The sequence below is a fragment of the Asterias rubens genome, chromosome 3 (assembly GCF_902459465.1).
Source record: "Asterias rubens chromosome 3, eAstRub1.3, whole genome shotgun sequence".
NCBI classification, from domain to species: domain Eukaryota; kingdom Metazoa; phylum Echinodermata; class Asteroidea; order Forcipulatida; family Asteriidae; genus Asterias; species Asterias rubens.
The window spans coordinates 17261970-17281808 of NC_047064.1; the positions used below are offsets into that span (position 1 = coordinate 17261970).

Consider the following 19839-nt stretch of genomic DNA (forward strand, 5'->3'; position numbering starts at 1 on the left):
CCCCCCCCCCCCCCACAAGAAAAAAAAAATTAATGAGAGCGAGTCAGAACGAACTGTTCAATACAATAACAATTTTGTTTTGCCCCGCTCGCCCTTAACTGGAAATGTCTGGTTGCGTCACAGCTTAATGTCAGTCATCAAAGGATTTGTTAATAACTCATCTGTGTGACAGCGACTTGAAACAAATTGTCTGGATAGCGCCCTCTTTTGAGTCAACTTCCTCCAGCCTGTTTAAACAATAAATTGTCATTGTTGATAAACACACCGCGCTGGTTGGCATGGATGGCTGAACTTTATTAGAACATTCAATTGCGTGTTAAAATAAGTGGTTAACCAAATTAATGCAATACATTATTTTCTGCACACTTTCAAGTACCTCCCGTATTTTGCTCCAACAAATTCATCACTAACATCGTCGCACTTCTTGGCATGACACCGGCAAAACAAAACGTGATTTTGATTGTGGAAGAAAATCATTTCGAAAGCTTTATGTTTAAATATTTATTTTTTAATTTTGTAGTGTTTCTACTTTCAAATGTTTGGTGTTCTGTATAATTTCATTTCTACTTGAAAAGAGGTTCGTTTGTGTAAAAGTGTAAAACTTGCCTTTTTCACATTTCTTGGTGCTTTCTGAAGAAACTGTGTCTTTGAACAGTTCTGTACAAAGTGTAAATATTAATTTTTATAAAATAAATAATAAAAACTTTTCTTCGAAAATGAATACGTGATTATTGTGTTACTAGACTCTGTCACAATCTGAGTGAATGAGAAGTTGAAAAGCACCATGACCAATTTCTTTAACAAAAGTTGCTTTAAAAAAATTCTGTTCGAATCCCACTCTAGTCAATTCTTTGTTCAACCCCAAAATCATTTCACAAATTTACCCAGTCAGTTTCCCTTGTGGTTTATATTGATATATACAAAAATTCTGCTGAGTAAAACTAAGCAGGACGCCAGTAACAGATTGTGCATTATGAGACAGGGATTTTGGCTGGTAACCTAAATAAACAACATGGCTGCTTTTTCTACTTCAGCAGCTCTGTGATTGGTCCATGGGTTCATAGAGCTGCTTAAGCACAAAAGGTAGCTAAGCCCAACAACTAACCTTTTGGTTGACCAATTTATAAGATTACCAGCTTATAAAGCCATTATACACTTACGGAACAGAAGTAAAAAAAATAAAAGTTCACAGATTTACAACAGGGTTTACAGAAGGTAATATTAAAAGACTACTCTTGAAATATTATTCCATGAAATGCTTTACTTTTTGAGAAAACATTACAACAATCATCAATTCTCGACATAGAGAATTACGGATTTATAGTAAACACATGTCATAACACGGCGAAACGTGCGGAAACAAGGGTGGGTATTCCCGTTATTTTCTCCTGACTCCGATGACCGATTGAGCCTAAATTTTCACAGGTTTGTTATTTTATATATAAGTTGTGATACACGAAGTGTGGGCCTTGGACAACACAGACTGCTGATTATGTTGTACCAGTTCTCTATTATAAAAATGGTTGGTATATCCTATAATCACTGGACGCCTAAAGGAAGATACCACGCTCTGATCAATAGAAATGTTACATTTTGACCCACAACTAATATGACTAAAGGTAAAACCGGGAACAAAACTCGTTTTTGGTCGCCGACTATCTGTATCTGTCGGTTTCTGCAACAAACTCCTCAAGGGATCTACGAATTTAGGTCAGGTGTGGTGTCCAAATTGATACATTCCAAATCGTGAATTGCGATCTCACGATGTTTCCTTCCATTTTGAGCTTCCGGTGTCCCATCAGGAATTCTGTCCGCCGGATATTCGGTCGCCCAATTAACGTGGGCTGATATGATAATTCACAAGAGGGCGCTATACCGGAAGGAGTTTGTACACAGTATGTCGGGGGACCGAACCTTCGGGGGAATTTCCTGCCACACCGGATCTGAATTAATAATTTCAATGCTCTTAAACTAGAGAGCCAAACGAGAAGAGAAGGTTATGAGGAATTTAAAGTTTTAGATGCGGGAGGAAAACCCCAGGGAATTATTCCATGGGAAACCCAGGCAGTTATGTAGGGACTGAAAACCCATTCCACTTGTGCCGGCCGCCGGTGATTCGAACCGGAGTACCAGAGGTGGGAGCTGAGGCGAGATGAGGCAAGACAAAGGCCTCTCTGACCGCTTGGGATGGTGTTGGGGGGGGGCTGGGTAATTGAGTCAGATTCTGTTGAATAACATGTTGTAATTATGATAGATACCATTATTCCATAACCATGGAGGAACTTGAAGGACATTCAAAATTAATGGGCTAAAAATGCATAATGGGGGAAGATGACGATCACGCCGCCCTACCATGCCCTAACCCAACCCACCAACCCTCATGTCACAAGTCAACTCTAAGAGCCTTCTAGCTGTTTTCAAAGAAACATTTTTGTAGTGAAAATCGACCAACATGTAGTGTATCCTTACTCGAATCATGTGTATCTTTCTTCCTCGCTTTTAACAGCACGCCCACAACAGACATTTCAGAAACGCCCTCTCGTGTTTTCGTTCAAAACCCTCAAAGGACTCGATCAAGTTTATATTGCGGTCAAAGCTCATGCCTTATCAAGAAACGAAAAAATGGCTGCGACGGTGTCAGAGAAATTTACTGCTGCAGTAAAAGTCGTCCAGTGCATGCCCAAAGATGGTAGGTTGTTCTTATTTATTCAAAAATGTGTGTTTTAAGTTTTAAGTAATACTAAATTTATAACATTTCATGGTTTAACAAAAGGGAGAGGTTATTACGGAGTCATTGTAAAATTGTGCCCACTTTCCGGACACTCATTTTATCACGATAAAAAAGTCGATACCATCCTAGTTGTGATAACGTAACCCTCCTCCCGACGGCCGCCAGGCCGGAGGTTTACGAGATTCCTTTGAGCGGAAACGGTTGATCTGGTCCAACACGTACAATTTCGACAGCTAGTCACCAGATTTGCCCCATTTTTACCACTTTCAAAAATCATGACACAAAATCTGAGGGTACGAACGAACTTAATCCGCAATGTCTGATCCTCCATGGTCTGATGCAGCCTGCCATAATACTCAAAACACCATTTAGGAAATACTTTGAAGAAAAATGGACAAAAACTTACCAGATCCCGGAGCGAAATCCCAGGTTCATATTTTGAACCTGTCGCATCGCTTTGCTAACGCATTATTTTGTTGTTGGGCTAAACCATTCTGTAAAAGGGGTGTTACAATGTTGCAGTGCGTGTGCGCGCTGTTCGTTTGCATTGCACGCCGTTCACTCATAATGGTGCGCACGCACTGTAGCACTGCAACATTGTAACACCCCTTTGAGCGCAACTAGATATCATCCCACCTATGGTTTCCCTACCATTACAAGTACAACATTAACATTATCATGACTAGTGAAGGGTCCTACTACTTGCTGTCAACTCGCCGTCAACTCACTTGCCCCGTCAACTCGCTGTCAACTCCTCCAATATACATTTAAAATCCACAAAAGAAGCATAGGACTGTAAAATATCAGCTCAAAGAGAATTCAAGTGAATTTTAGGTCATATTTCGGAACAAAAATTGAGTTTTTTTCTCGTGAAAATTGTTTTCTCGAAGCAGCAAAACCGTCGCTGCCATCTTGCTTTTTCACATGGATTACTCTTGGCCCAAGATGTCAATGGTTGGTACTTTTTTTTTATCAACTCAAAGTCGTTTTTGTGAAATAAATTGTACTGAAAACCATGAGAAATATGTAGTTTAGCCCAGACTTAACCCTTCCTTGCCCCATTTATGAATTTTTCATGTAAATTTAATGAGTTGACGGCACGAAAATGAGTTGACGGCGAGTTGACGGCAAGTTGGCGAGTTGACGGCAAATAGTAGGACTGCTAGTGAATAGAAGGTAATTTAAATTACAAACAAACAGCTCGGAAATCAGGCCTAGATAGTAATATGGAAGCCATGGCGGATCTGCGGATAGATTCTGCATTCATGATTCTGCATTCATGATTCTGCATTCATGATTCTGCATTCATGATTCTGCATTCATGATTCTGCATTCATAATACTAAATTTATAACATTTCATGGTTTAACAAAAGGGAGAGGTTATTACGGAGTCATTGTAAAATTGTGCCCACTTTCCGGACACTCATTTTATCACGATAAAAAAGTCGATATCATCCTAGTTGTGATAACGTAACCCTCCTCCCGACGGCCGCCAGGCCGGAGGGTTACGAGATTCCTTTGAGCGGAAACGGTTGATCTGGTCCAACACGTACAATTTCGACAGCTAGTCACCAGATTTGCCCCATTTTTACCACTTTCAAAAATCATGAAAAATCTGAGGGTACGAACGAACTTAATCCGCAATGTCTGATCCTCCATGGTCTGATGCAGCCTGCCATAATACTCAAAACACCATTTAGGAAATACTTTGAAGAAAAATGGACAAAAACTTACCAGATCCCGGAGCGAAATCCCAGGTTCATATTTTGAACAAATAGTAGGACCGCTAGTGAATAGAAGGTAATTTAAATTACAAACAAACAGCTCGGAAATCAGGCCTAGATAGTAATATGGAAGCCATGGCGGATCTGCGGATAGATTCTGCATTCATGATTCTGCATTCATGATTCTGCATTCATGATTCTGCATTCACGATTCTGCATTCACGATTCTGCATTCACGATTCTGCATTCACGATTCTGCATTCATGATTCTGCATTCATGATTCTGCATTTATGATTCTGCATTCATGATTCTGCATTCATGATTCCGCATTCAGGATTCTGCATTCATGATTCTGCATTCAGGATTCTGCATTCAGGATTCTGCATTCAGGATTCTGCATTCATGATTCTGCGGATAGATTCTGCATTCATGATTCTGCATTCATGATTCTGCATTCATGATTCTGCATTCACGATTCTGCATTCACGATTCTGCATTCACGATTCTGCATTCACGATTCTGCATTCACGATTCTGCATTCACGATTCTGCATTCACGATTCTGCATTCACGATTCTGCATTCACGATTCTGCATTCACGATTCTGCATTCATGATTCTGCATTCATGATTCTGCATTCATGATTCTGCATTCACGATTCTGCATTCACGATTCTGCATTCATGATTCTGCATTCACGATTCTGCATTCACGATTCTGCATTCACGATTCTGCATTCACGATTCTGCATTCACGATTCTGCATTCACGATTCTGCATTCACGATTCTGCATTCACGATTCTGCATTCATGATTCTGCATTCATGATTCTGCATTCATGATTCTGCATTCATGATTCTGCATTCATGATTCTGCATTCATGATTCTGCATTCATGATTCTGCATTCATGATTCTGCATTCACGATTCTGCATTCACGATTCTGCATTCACGATTCTGCATTCACGATTCTGCATTCACGATTCTGCATTCACGATTCTGCATTCACGATTCTGCATTCACGATTCTGCATTCATGATTCTGCATTCATGATTCTGCATTCATGATTCTGCATTCATGATTCTGCATTCACGATTCTGCATTCACGATTCTGCATTCATGATTCTGCATTCACGATTCTGCATTCACGATTCTGCATTCACGATTCTGCATTCACGATTCTGCATTCACGATTCTGCATTCACGATTCTGCATTCACGATTCTGCATTCATGATTCTGCATTCATGATTCTGCATTCATGATTCTGCATTCATGATTCTGCATTCATGATTCTGCATTCATGATTCTGCATTCATGATTCTGCATTCATGATTCTGCATTCACGATTCTGCATTCACGATTCTGCATTCACGATTCTGCATTCACGATTCTGCATTCACGATTCTGCATTCATGATTCTGCATTCATGATTCTGCATTCAGGATTCTGCATTCAGGATTCTGCATTCAGGATTCTGCATTCAGGATTCTGCATTCATGATTCTGCTTTCATGATTCTGCATTCATGATTCTGCATTCATGATTCTGCATTCATGATTCTGCATTCATGATTCTGCATTCATGATTCTGCATTCATGATTCTGCATTCATGATTCCTGCCACCACCTTACCTTTTCAGTTTTACTCTTGTTTACCCAAATAAAACTAAAAGGAATAGTCCTATCTCAATCTCATGTTTATTCAAGTAATTAATTAGAATAAGATTAGATCAGTAATTTATTATACTAAAACGAATGAAATCGTGGTGGCTGGATATGGAATTTCCCCCCCCCCCCCCAAAAAAAAGGGCAGTTTTTGTGATTTCATCCCCTAAAAAAACAATAAGACGGCTCAGTTACAGTATTTACGTAAAATACATGTTTTTCTTACACACATTTTTATAGTTTTACATAGAAGTTTAGAAGATGAGAAGTTCTAAACTTAACAGCATTTTTTCAACAAACCTTTTTTATAAATTATCATTATCGCGACCGCATACAAACTTCAGACAAATTGAATGGCATAATTGATTTATTATAATTACATGTAGGGGGGGTGTTAAATTTTCATCGGGGATTTTTACTTTGGTATTAGCACTGTAAACTCAGTACTTTCCGGAGTCCTGTGAAAAAATATCACAGGCATCCTCGCGTGGGATTTGAACCCACGATCCTTGCAATTGTTGAGCAGTGTCTTACCAACTAATTTATTTGGTGATGATGTTTTGGATTTGTTGTTTTATTGGATGTTATTCGATAAGTATTATTATTATTACTATTATTATTTATTTGGCATTCAGACAACAGTACAATGAAACAATACAGAGCAAGACAATAATGAAAATATTCTTCACAAGTATCAATAGAAATTACCAACATGAGAAGTTATGTATTTTGGTTAATTGCAAAATGAAGTGAATCATTCTGTCATCTTTAAAACAATGTCTCATGTTTCTACTCCAGGGCCATTTCAACCGTCGTATGAAATGAAGAAACGATTCTACGGCTTGTACAAGCAGGCTACAGTAGGTCCATGCGCTGAACCTAAGCCAGCATTCTGGGAGGCCATCAAGCGAGCAAAATGGTAAGTTCGTCTTGAAAAGAGAAGGGCACATCTTGAACCTTTTGGTTTTTGGAACAAACGTACATGTATTAAGAGGCAAATTGATTTTGGGAACGGTTTGATTGTTTTAATCCTAGTTTTGCTTTCAGTTCAACTTAATTCAATTATGGTTTATCAAAGAACATGACTGGCAGTTAAAAACTGAATTGTGCATGTGACCAGAAGGTAAGTTATAAATGTTAACTTTGGTTCTACACATAAACACTGAGGTGTGTTAGCAATTTAAGTTGACTTTCCCAAGCTCTGTGAAAAAAATGACAGGCATATTACTCGAGTGGGATTTAAACACAAGACATTTGCAATTCTAGAGCAGTGGCTTACCAACTATAGACCTTATGCATTGACGTCATCCAGCGGCCATCTTAGTGGAAAAACGGTGACGAAACAATCGAAACATACAGATTTGTACGCGCGGCGCACAGGATTGGCCAATGAACAACCTCCTTTTTACCTCTAGGTGAGGGCGCCCTACTGAGATGACGTCATGTGCATAAGGTCTATTTGAATTAAATTTTAACAATTTTAAGTGAGTTGGAAAGTAACAGTTTCTTTATTTTTTACCAATACGTGAGTGTCATCTAATTGTGTTAGGTACATCTTTGTATTTTGTAATTAGGGATGCTTGGTCCCGACTTGGTGGCATGCCCAAAGATAAAGCCATGGACTCCTATGTTGACAATCTTCTCGAGGTAAGTGATATATGCATCAGTGATTTAAAAGAAACATGTTTTAAAATGGCACTGGTGTCTCCCATCCCACCTTCCTACTGACCCCTATAGCTCCTCAAACAGCGCCCTCATTGAAGTCAAAAGAGGCCGCATCACTGGCCTGGAATAATACCGAGGTCACAGAGGCCATTACCCACTGTTGCCCCGGGTCTTGGCCTTGGTGCCCCGGGTCTTGGCCATGGTGCCCCGGGTCTTGGCCATGGTGCCCCGGGTCTTGGCCTTGGTGCCCTGGGTCTTGGCCTTGGTGCCCCGGGTCTTGGCCTTGGTGCCCCGGGTCTTGGCCTTGGTGCCCCGGGTCTTGGCCTTGGTGCCCCTCACTGAATGAGCTCACTGAATATTTTCCAATGGAAGTGCCCTTTGCGGAATGGAAATGGCCTTGCCCTGTGAAAGGTGATACCCACTTTGGTACCCACTTCCACAGGTAGTTGGATGGATTGACGTTCTTTTGAACATACTTGGAGTTTGGTTGACAAAAAAACAATCTGTGACCCTACGTACATGTACCTTTAGACTGTAGTGGAATAATTTGAACTACACAGTACATGTTGTAAATTTGTTGTCTTGGTTTTTTTCTTTTATGTTTTTGTCTTTTTGTAGAGAAGTTTCATTTCAATGTTTGAGAATCACAATTTGTTGCTCAATCGTAATGTTTTTGTATGCAGTTTTTTTTAGATATGATTACTGTCTTTGAATGAAGATAAGGTACACATTTGTTTTAAAAACGTTTGCCAATGGTACGCTTTATTGATCAACACTCTGTAAACTTAAAATCAAGAAACACCATTTCATTGTTCATGACCTCCTACACCCGTATGTAGAGTGAAGTTGGATCATTCAATAACAAAATTAATGTTAAGTTGAAAAAATTGTTGTACATACATGTAGCTTTTTTATGTTTGTATCATGTTCATATCCAGACTAGACTGTTTTCTGTTTCGATTTTAAAATGGTGGAATTCAATTCAAAATTCAAAAGTTGTTCATGAACGTATTGTTAAGTAGGCCCGATATTTCAAAGGAGCAACAAAGACAGATTACCTCCATGCCCTTTGTCATTGCCTTGGTTCCAGTACAATGTTTGCACTTGCCTCATTGAGGTTCCTTGTGATAAAGAAATACTGCCGTGTCCCTACAAATACATGTAGTAGTATCAAGCCTTGATCATAAGATCATGTATAGTTCAACACAAACACTTCAACGATAAACTTTTTCTAGAATGTCCCAATCTTTGCAGGCTTTGAATTTCACAGAGTCCACAGGCTCTGTCTAATGCCTTTGTCTTGGCCATGGTGCCCCTTCAAATGTTCTCTATCGACTTAAGATTTGCAAAATCAACATCAGTTGCCCTCTCAAAGATGAAATTTCCAAACCTGCTGTTATCTCCTCAACCCCGTGTTACGTTGTTCAAGCCTGAATTTGTGCACATTTATTTGCTTGAACACTCCAGTAATTAGCAATTAGTGACATGTCTGTGGTTTTCTTGTATCACTGTGATCATGTTGTAGGCCATGCTGAAAAACAAGGAAGGCGATCAAGGCAACATGCAGCATGTGAGTCTACCGTGTGATTTGGTTATTTCTTTTTGCCTTAACACGCTTTACAAATAAAACACTAACTCAAAACTACAGGACGATTTGAAACTTTGCATGGTGGGAAAACGATATGGAAAGTTTTGTGATAACACCATGTAATAAATATCTCTAAATTGCTGTTGATTTCAACCTCAACGTTTCGATCAGTATGCTCTGACCGTCACCTTGAGAAGATCATAAAGCATACTGATTGAACCGCGAAGTTGAAACCCAAACTCATTTAGAGATAGTGATTACATGGTGTTACTGCAAAACTATCCATATTGCAAGTAACCAGCCACTGCTTGTAAATTACCCTGTTCATTTCTTCCGCTCTTTGGGGGAGGGGAGTTTTTTCTTTATTTTACTGCCATGGAAAAGTGGGGGGAAAAATTTGGCAGAGTTTTGTGTGCTGTGTCCAGTGTCCTCTTCTCTCATATATCTCTTGCAGTCTTGCAAAAACATAGTACAGTAGCATCAGTGTAATGTTTACATTTTATTAATTACGTTTTTTTTTTTGTAAATCACTCATCATTGGAATTGTTTGCATGATTGTGTTTGAGTTGGGTGTTGTTTTATTCATTTCAGTTGTAAACCTTTTCCCATGAAATATCTAACCTGCACATTGCATGTGTGCACTGAACACTAACTATAGGTCCCAATTCCATGGCTCTGTTTCCGTAAGTAAAGAATTGGCGCTTATGGAAGCAGGGTTATATTTCAAGCATATTTCACAGGTTATCAGGGAATGGTTGCTTGTGTGCATGCGTACTCCTTATTACAACTTAAAGTTTACCCTATGATTGGCGCAAAAATTCCTCTTATGGAACGTACAGACCCATTTTTTTTTATGTTGGATGACCTCATGTTTTAAATTTCCCTCTGAAAAAGTATCAAATAAAATGACATTTTACACCATTTTAACATGAGGTTAGAAAGTGAAAAACAAGTTTCCTTAGAACTCTATCTGTTGGAAAATGAGTGCATCACAGACTAAATTTGACCTTAATGCCCCTCTAAAAAAATATGTAATTGCCAAATGGTTCTCCACATTTTCTTGAGTAGCATTCCTTGAATCACATGCAGGCCTTGGTGCCCCTTCAAATGTTTCCCATTGACTTAAAGATTTTCAAATGGAAGTGCCCTTTGCCAAATGAAAATAGCCTTGCCCTCTCGATCTCAAGGATGAAATTACAGGCCTGAAGTAGAACCGTAATAAATATTTCATCAGAGATCAGTTATTTGACTTATTTCATTATTGCTTTCCTCATCTGAAGATTGTCGAGACGATGCCAATCAGTGAAGACGTCAGTGCCTTCTTAAAGGCCATGGGTCCTTTCTTTGAGGCAGTCAACGAGCCACTAGGAGTTCCTGAGGAAGAGAAGTGGAGATTCTTTGAAGGGTCTACTCCCAAAGACAATCCACAACATAAGAACGGATCAACCAATGGAGACCATGCCTCAGGTAGGAGTCAACTCTTTCCTTATCAAGGGTATATTCTAAATAATTTGGGGTTACAAATTGACAATAGTGGGATTTGCAACCTGCAAACTAAGGTTGAACATGCCAGCGCTCTAGATTATTTTTGCGGGGGGGGGGGTGGGTTGGACCCACAAGACCCCAGTGCTTGCGGCTCACAATATTTACTGAACCATAATTTTTTGTACAAGACCAGTGTTTCAGTGAGCCTCAGTGAGAAGGGAAAAAACGCCTGCACAGCCAGGTTGGTAAAGGAGTTGTTTGAATTTGGAAAAAGCACTAAGAGAAAAGTTATCTCGTTTGTATATTATGGGCAAGTAGTCTTTGATAAACAACATAAATTATTTTTATCAGACTGAAAGTCAGCATTCAACCACAAACAAAAGAGTGCCTGACTTTTACAATCATGAGATCACTAGCCCAATGCTAAAATCACTGGCCTCGGGCCAGCAGCCCAGTGTAAAATTTGAGTCCTGTTGGGGGTCTCCATATTTTGTTTAAAGGCACTGTACACTTTTGGTAATTACTCAAAATAATTTATATCATGAAACCTTACTTGGTAACGAGTAATGGAGAGTTGTTGATAGTATAAAACATTGTGAGAAACGGCTCCCTCTGAAGTATCATAGTTTTTGAGAAAGAAGAAATTTTCCAATACATATTTGACACATTTGCATCTGAAAGCACACAACTTTGTGTGACAAGGGTGTTTTTTCTTCCATTAGTATCTAACAACTTCGATGATCAATTGCGTTCAAATTTTCACAGGTTTGTTATTTTGCGCTTGTGTTGAGATACACCAAGAGAGAAGAATGGTCGTTGAAAAACATTACCAAAGGTGTCCAGTGTCTTTAATGCTTTTTAAAGGCAGTGGACACTATTGGTAATTACTCAAAATAATTATTAGCATAAAACCTTTCTTGGTGACGAGTAATGGGGAGAGGTTGATGTTATAAAACATTGTGAGAAACAGCTCCCTCTGAAGTGCCATAGTTTTTGAGAAAGAAGTAATTTTCCACAAATTTGATTTCGAGACCTCAGATTTAGAACTTGAGGTCTCGAAATCAAGCATCTAAACGCACACAACTTCGTGTGACAAGGGTGTTTTTTTCTTTCATTATTATTTCGCAAGTTCGATGACCGATTGAGCTCAGATTTTCACAGGTTTGTTATTTTATTTGTATGTTGAGATGCATCAACTGTGGAGGCTAGTCTTTGACAATTACCAATAGTGTCCACTGCCTTTAAGGCACTCATTATGGTCCTTGTAGATTATCTTTTCCTTTCCTGTTCTTCCTCGGCACCCATGTTTCCTCTGTCTCGTTTGTTCTACAGATTCTCAAGAAGACTTGAATGGTGACAGTTCACCAATCGTTGCCTCCTCTGCCCTGGCCAACCACACAAGACCAGTTGAGAGTGACAGTACGGTCATAGTCAAGACAAAACTGAATGGAGCAAATGGCAGCGTTGGACCAAATGGAGGTAAATTCACGTTCGGACAAGATGCTTCCCCTGGTTCAATCATTGACATTTGCAGATTTGTATAGTATTGTCAATATCATTGTTTGAGGTTGTCTGACAGAAGCCATACAACCTGTAGCCTGTCGCAAAGCCAGGGATTACACCCAAGCTTACTGTACACAACATGGGAAGCTGCACCAGAGGGATCATCCTTTAAAACAAGAAACAAAAGCCGAATGCAAAATTAATTCCTTGATTTTGCCCTTCAGCAACAAATGTTGATATGACACGCGTTAAAGTTTATGCTGATATGGAAATGTTGATATGATATGCAAATAGTTAAGAAGATTAAAGGCAGTGGACACTGTTGGTAAAAACTAAAAATAATTTTTAGTTTAAACCTGACTTGGTAATGAGTAATGGGGAGAGGTTGATAGTATAAAACATTGTGAGAAAAGGCTCCCTCTGAAGTAACATAGTTTTTGAGAAAGAAGTAATTTTCCCAGAATTTGATTTTGATAGCTCAGAATTAGATTTTGAGATCTCGAAGTCAAGCATCTGTAAGTAAACAACTTCGTGTGACAAGGGTGTTTTTTCTTTCATTATTCTCTCGCAACTTTGACGACCAATTGAGCTCAAATTTTCACAGGTTTGTTTCTTCATGCATATGTGGAGACACACCAAGTGAGAAGATTAGTCTTTGACAATTACCAATAGTGTCCAGTGTCTTAAAAACCCAGCTGACCTTAAGTGGACCTAATGGTTTTGATAAAATAACAGCAATTTCGGTGAGAATACATTTCTTATTTGAGTACTTGAGACCATCGTTTCCATTTTTCCACCGCCACATTAGATGTATATCGAGACCAGAGTCATCCGTTCGTCAGCATGGCCGATGGGGACCTCAGTCCAGATACAACCCACGAGGACCCGGCCAGGGAAACCAACGGGATGGACAGGAGCAGCTGTACGAGCGGTGACGTGACGGTAAGCAGCGACAGTGACACGGAGAGTGAAGATTTCTGTGATTCCATGGACCAGCCGGATACAGATCAGGTAAGACACTCGTCCATTTTCCACTTTGGGAATTTATATTGATGCCGTGACGAAAAAAGTTCTTACATGGACAAACAAAATTCCCAACACTGCGACACTCAAGGAGCTGCTTATTAAGCATAAAAGATTGCTTGAAAGTTTCTGCTAAGCAATAATAATAGGATTCCATTAACAGATATTACTTGTGATGTTTTTTTTTTTTCGGCTGGTAAGCTTATTCTGATAAGCATAGTTTTCTTGTGCTTTGTTGCTTTTTGTTTTTGAGCATATCTATATAATGCTTGCTTTGTGAACCAGGAACACCGGGGTTAACCACTATTCATAAATACCTCAGACAGTTTCGTTATTCCTATTGGTGGAGAGCGTGTCACGTGGGTGTGTATAAACCTTTATTTATGACCGGTAAAAAGAGTTAATTCATGTGCGTGACACGCGACCTTGCACCTGTTCTTATAAGGCAGTTTCTTCATTCCTATTGTTCAAGAGCAACGGCTGAAACAGTTGCGCCACATCACGCAATACGCGTGACGTGCACAGCATTCCCTTATAAAGAGTTGTTTACCCGAGGGCGGCGGAGGGCTTTACCATTTCATAGCTGAAGGGGTGTTGTGTTGAAAGAAATCATTTAACAATTATAATTTTTGCATTTATTTTACTTTTTGACCAAAAAGTGATGATGTGTTTGACCGAAAAGGTAGTTATGAATGGGAATCAAAGTGTGTTGAATCGGTTTTCAACTAGTGGTTTAAACCCGCCGAGGCCTGGTTCTTTATAATTATCAAGAACCAGGCCTCGTTGGGATTAAACCACTAGTTGAAAACCTCTTCACCACACATTGATTCCCTTACTCTTCCACAATGAGTGTTCTGGGTTCTTTTATGAATACTACCATTCCTAGTACATGGGATGTACACATCTACATGTGTACCTACATAATGTATGGCTTAATGCCCCCATCCAAAGGAAAAAGCAGTCACACAAGTGTAACAACCGGGGCTCGAACCCAAACGCTGCTGATTAGAAACACCAGAGTTTGAGTCTGGTGTTCTTAACGGCTGGGCCACAACACACCACATGTATTAATGTATAAGTACATTTGGTTAAAAACCTACATAACAAAGGACAGTGCTTGAATGGAGTGCGTCTGTCAGCATTGGAAATGAAAAATTAAACTTGATCCACTGAAGTTGACTGATTATATTTCGCATACCGTATTTGATGTGAGTAAAATCAAGTATTTCTTTCATGTATGGTTTTGACCGTCAGATACCACAGCTTATGAAAGCCTCCGCCATCGAAGAACCCCTCAAAGCAATCAGGGAGGAAGAACTCCTCATGACCTCAACCCCCCTGGCCAGAAAGGTCACGACCCAGGCCGAAGTTCACCAGTTCAGAGGTCATGATTACAGGAACGGCGACGCCCAGCTACACAACTCAGAAGGAATAGAGAACGGAGAGACACCCATCAGTGTGAGAGGAGGAGGGGAGGTGACCCAAGTAGGCAGAGGTCAAGGCGGTAGAGGTCAAGGGTCAAGCGAGGGTGATCAGAGAGGATTCGTAGGACCAGGAAGAGGTAAAATTATAAGGCTAAGTTAAGCTTGTTTGATAGATTGACAACATTTTGACACTTTTTGTTTATTTTAAATACTTTACAGTCTTTTAAAATCTCTCTTAGAATTTGTGATTGGTAAGATTTCATTATTGGTGCGAGAGGAAGTGGTTATAGTAGTGACATTTGATTGATAAGAATAAGAACAAAAAAAATCGTCGGCAGCAACTGAAACTCAGTGTATCCAAACCTAGTCTGGTTGCTTTTTGTGTTTTGGGAAATAACAATGACAACTTGCACAGGTGCACAAAGAACCTGACAAAGATAGCGCAGCATGAAAATAATGTATTTATTTTATTTTCTATCTTTAGGGTATGGTTTGGATAGCACCGGCGGTGGCAGGACCCAATCGGGCGGTCAGAGTGGAGCAGCCGGAGGTAGAGATCCAACCGACAGAAGAGGGCGCTCTTCATCTATTGACATCAGCGAGCAGATCAACATTGCTCTCCAGCGTCTGCAGAGTGACATGAGTAGTGTGTTGATACGTCTCAATACACTGGAGGCGCTGGCTCTATCTCAGGCACAACAGGTGGGTGAAAAGTTTTGTTTTGTTTTGTTTTGTTTTTTGTTGGGGGGGGGTGTGTTTTCATTCCTTTTTTTGAGGGAGTGGTGTCCACATTAAAATGACTGTTGGATAGTTCATTCAAATCAACAATCAATATAATTTATAATCCCCTAGAACCTGAGATAACATTTCCGCGGTGTGCTGTGGCCGAGCGGTCAAGCGCTCTGGACTCGGAACTCTGGTGTTTCTGATCAGCTGAGTGTGGGTTCGACTCCCGGTGTGTTCTTAAGCAAGACACTTATCACTATTATTGCCAGGTCCTGTGTGCTGTGTAAGGCACATAAAAGGAACCCAGTACACTTATTTAAAAGAGAAGGGTGTTGCCTTGGTTTATCTGGTATGGTTTGCAGAAGTACATGCCACTGGGCCTTTATCTGGTATGGTTTGCAGAAGTACATGCCACTGGGCCTTCATCTGGTATGGTTTGCAGAAGTACATGCCACTGGGCCTTTATCTGGTATGGTTTGCAGAAGTACATGCCACTGGGCCTTTATCTGGTATGGTTTGCAGAAGTACATGCTACTGGGCCTTTTGATGGAACTGTTCTCACACCCATCTTTTTCTAAACAAAGTAGAATTTTATAGAAATATAGAAAAGTTTGCGGTAACACCATGTAATAACAATCTCTCAATGAGTAACAAGTAGAATTTTGTTGTTGGAAAAGAACAATGTTTTACCCTTATACTAATAGTTCAAAAGGAAGCCATTAAATCTCAGTACTCTGTGTTCATTTGATTACCCTCCAGGCCCAAGCACAGCGGCAGGTCAACCCTGAGGGTCAGACCCCATCAACCCCTCCGTCCCATCGCCGTTCCTGGCTCTCCTGGCTCTTCCCGAGGGCCCTCCCCGGGAGGACCGTCTTCTTTCTCCTTGTCTGGCCTCTCATCGTCAATGTCCTCCTGGTGCTATGGAGGAGGAGGAGACATCGACATCTCAGGCGGTGATGTGGAGGAAGTGTCTCCGGGCGGGTTTCGTAAACTTGGTTCACAATGGTTCACAAAGCCTTTCAGTCCCCCCATTGCCGACTTGAAGACTGCTGATTCCAGACCTGTGTCCATTTTAGGAATGTCAGTGTACGTTAGTACACCAGGATTCCTCCTCCAATGCTTAGGGGTCCACCAATATGAACTAATCAGGATGAACTGAATTGTTGCATTATTAAGTAATTCTGATTGAAAGACCAAGGATGCCTCAACAGAGAACTTCACGTCTTATCTGAACAAAATAAATCATGATTATAGAAACAAATCATGATGATATGAGCAGTGGCACTATTAGGTAACTGTGATGAAAAGATCAAGGATGCCTCAATAGCGAACTGAACTACTTCACGCTGAATGACATGTCTATCTGCACATATTCTGGGGGTAAGACTTAAGTAACAATTTCGGATATTCCTCAGTTTTTATTGCTGACAGCCGGACGGCTACTTTTATCCACCCTGATCCAAGAAGGTGTTCTGCGCTTGTGGTTGCTGAAGGTCCAAAAAGGTCTTCTTGTCTTGAGTTATCCGAAAGTCCTCTGGTAATTTAATGCACAGGTAATAACTATCTGGATTTAGGTTAGAATAGTGTGCTAAATCATTATCAAGACCTCTGATTTAGGTTAATATATGCAAATGTATTCAATCTATTCACCATAGCATTCTTACAGTCTGACAAACCAGAGGCTGATATGTCTTATGAATATGTACATGTATATACATCAGATTTTACAGAATGATCACTTACCTTGATGAATAGAAAGTTGAGGTGAAACTGCCAAAGATTTGTTTTCTTTACAGTATATGCAAATTCTCCATCATGATTGGTAGAAACCTTTTAGAAACCATAATGGCCAGAATTGGCTACTAAAATTACCATAGCGGCCACAAGTGGCTACTATAGATTTGACCTAATCCAAACTAACCAAAAAGGTCAAAGGAAAGGTCGAGACCTGAATTGACATTTTTTCAATGGTTTCCTTGTCAACTTAGTATCTTTGTTTCTAAATTTTAAAAACAAATTTTCGTTTCACAGGGTTTCTTTTTCACACACAATGGAAATCTGTCCAATAATCAACAGTATTAGTCGTGTCTGGGCGTATGGTGATGAGAATTACAGAAATGACTAGTCTTAATAGAATTAAAGTACCGGTATGGTTGCACTTTTCACTGTGGAGCTAAAATAAGGGATGGTACATCACTAGTTGCAAAATACCATCAAAATGATCACTTAAAGTATCGGTATGGTTGCACTATTCACTGTGGAGCTAAAATAAGGGATGGTAAATCACTAGTTGCAAAATACCATCAAAATGATCACTAAGTATTGAAATGTGGTCTTATGTTCTAAATTATTCCCATTTGATGTCACAATGTGTAAGGCAACCATCTTGACAAACACTTCAATCATGTTTTTGAACGCATAACTATGTGTTAGGTGTAGTATGCAGCATGCACTGGTTTTATCAAATTCTTTGCATGTTTGGTTGATAAACCACTTTGCTTTGTAGACAAGTCGAAATACTTAAAGAAGTTCAAAGCCAAACCTAAGTTGAGTAAAGATGGCGTCTTTATGGAACTATTTTCTGTCAAGGTGCACAAAAGGGATGGAACAAAAGTGATGGTTGAAAGACAAGATGTGGGCAAATTGAAGTATAACTGAATAGAAGACCTATACATGTAGTCCAGTCAATAAATTCATTCTGCACTTTTGACATAATCTGAGCCTATGTCAGTGAACTTTGACCTGATGTGTGAGATCTGGGTAATGAGCTTCCATGTTAATCATTAGTGCAGAGTGATCTTTGCAAAATCAAAGCTTTGATTTGTTTTATTTTCTTCAAATAGTTTGACGGTGTATCACTCGTAATTTGCACAAGCATAAATGACACTTTATATGTTTTCCCTTCGTTAAATTCTGTCTTATTGCCAAAACAATTATTGATTGTTTTACATGAAGATGCACATGGTTTATAGACACGGCATATGAACATTTTGTGCATGTGTTTCATGTGACACGGCACATATGTTTCTCTTGACATGCACATCCCATGTGTTTGTTTATTTTGACAAGATGTGCACATGTGTTTAATGTCAGAACTACGAAATTTCCTTTATTTTTGTACCATTAATGATTTTTCTAATATTGTGCAATATTCTTAATCTGTTAGGATTGTGTATATGTTATGATTTAGTCCAAATGCAGGCAGAATTGTTCAGAATCCATTAAATTTAATGTTGCTGTACAAGTTTTCAGGAATATAAACTTCACTGTCTTGTCTTATATTTATGTTAAGTGTTGTGTACCAACACATTGACCCTGGAGTGGTGATGTGCAGTTTATAGCAAGCCTCTGATTGTGAGGTAACGTGCCCAGGAAAGTGAAGTACAAGTCAGTAATAACACGATTCCCACTAAGAATTGTGTTGTCAACTGCCCCTCTTTTCATTCTAAGTACAGTTTTTAAAGGCAGTGGACACTATTGGTAATTACTCAAAATAATTATTAGCGTAAAACCTTTCTTGGTGACAAGTAATGGGGAGAGGTTGATGATATAAAACATTGTGAGAAATGGCTCCCTCTGAAGTGGCATAGTTTTCGAGAAAGAAGTAATTTTCCACGAATTTGATTTCGAGACCTCAAGTTTAGAACTTGAGGTCTGAAATCAACTATCTAAACGCACACAACTTCTTGTGACAAGGATATTTTTTCTTTCATTATTATCTCGCAAGTTCGATGACCGATTGAGCTCAAATTTGCACAGGTTTGTTATTTTATGCATATATTGAGATACACCAACTGTAAAGGCTAGTCTTTGACAATTACCAATAGTGTCCACTGCCTTTAAGTTGTTTTGTTTGGTTCCAAATTGAAAACAAAGATCACAACGAGTAAGTCTCTACAGGCCGTTTCATCAAATTTGGGTCCAAAATTGAAAGAATCACAATGGGTAAGTCCAGCATTTGAAAAAAGAAATTCAAAATATAAAATAATATAAAATAAAAACAAGGGTTAACTCCTTCATTAAAGCCTACACACAAAAATTAAGTAAATTGGAAACAAATCACGAGGGGTAAGTCGAGCTTTGTGTATCAAATTTAGGTCCAAACTTGGAAAAAAAATATGTAATAAAAAAATAAAAATTAGAAGTCCACCATTTATATTTTTCACCCTTTGGCCAAATATCGACAAAATATCACAACGGGTAACGTCCGGCATTTTTGAAAAATTTAGTTCAAAAATTGCAAAAACACTTTGGGGTAAGTCGGACGTTTCTATTGCAATTTGGCCAAATACCGGAACAAACTATCAC

General features: G+C 39.3%; 1 protein-coding gene across 2 annotated transcripts; it reads left to right on the top strand.

Moving 5' to 3' along the window:
• The first annotated feature begins 2543 nt into the window (after window positions 1-2543).
• LOC117288416 (acyl-CoA-binding domain-containing protein 5A-like) lies at window positions 2544-18846 on the top strand. 2 transcript variants are annotated; one of them, XM_033769268.1, is made up of 10 exons: window positions 2544-2689; window positions 6916-7036; window positions 7692-7764; window positions 9308-9352; window positions 10651-10837; window positions 12188-12334; window positions 13167-13369; window positions 14636-14942; window positions 15290-15507; window positions 16291-18846. In XM_033769268.1, the coding sequence occupies exons 1-10, from the start codon at window positions 2623-2625 to the stop codon at window positions 16486-16488; spliced, it is 1566 nt and encodes a 521-aa protein (XP_033625159.1). In that variant the 5' UTR covers window positions 2544-2622; the 3' UTR covers window positions 16489-18846. The 2 variants fall into 2 exon arrangements, with proteins under 2 accessions (XP_033625159.1, XP_033625160.1); XM_033769269.1 differs by lacking the exon at window positions 9308-9352.
• Window positions 18847-19839: the final 993 nt, after the last annotated feature.

Bases quoted from the DNA above. Each gene is read 5' to 3' on its own strand.
- LOC117288416 (XM_033769268.1), top strand. From the start codon at position 2,623: ATGGCTGCGACGGTGTCAGAGAAATTTACTGCTGCAGTAAAAGTCGTC. The intron at 7,765-9,307 runs GTAAGTGATATA...ATCATGTTGTAG, and splicing joins ATGTTGACAATCTTCTCGAG to GCCATGCTGAAAAACAAGGA. The intron at 13,370-14,635 runs GTAAGACACTCG...TTTGACCGTCAG, and splicing joins ACCAGCCGGATACAGATCAG to ATACCACAGCTTATGAAAGC.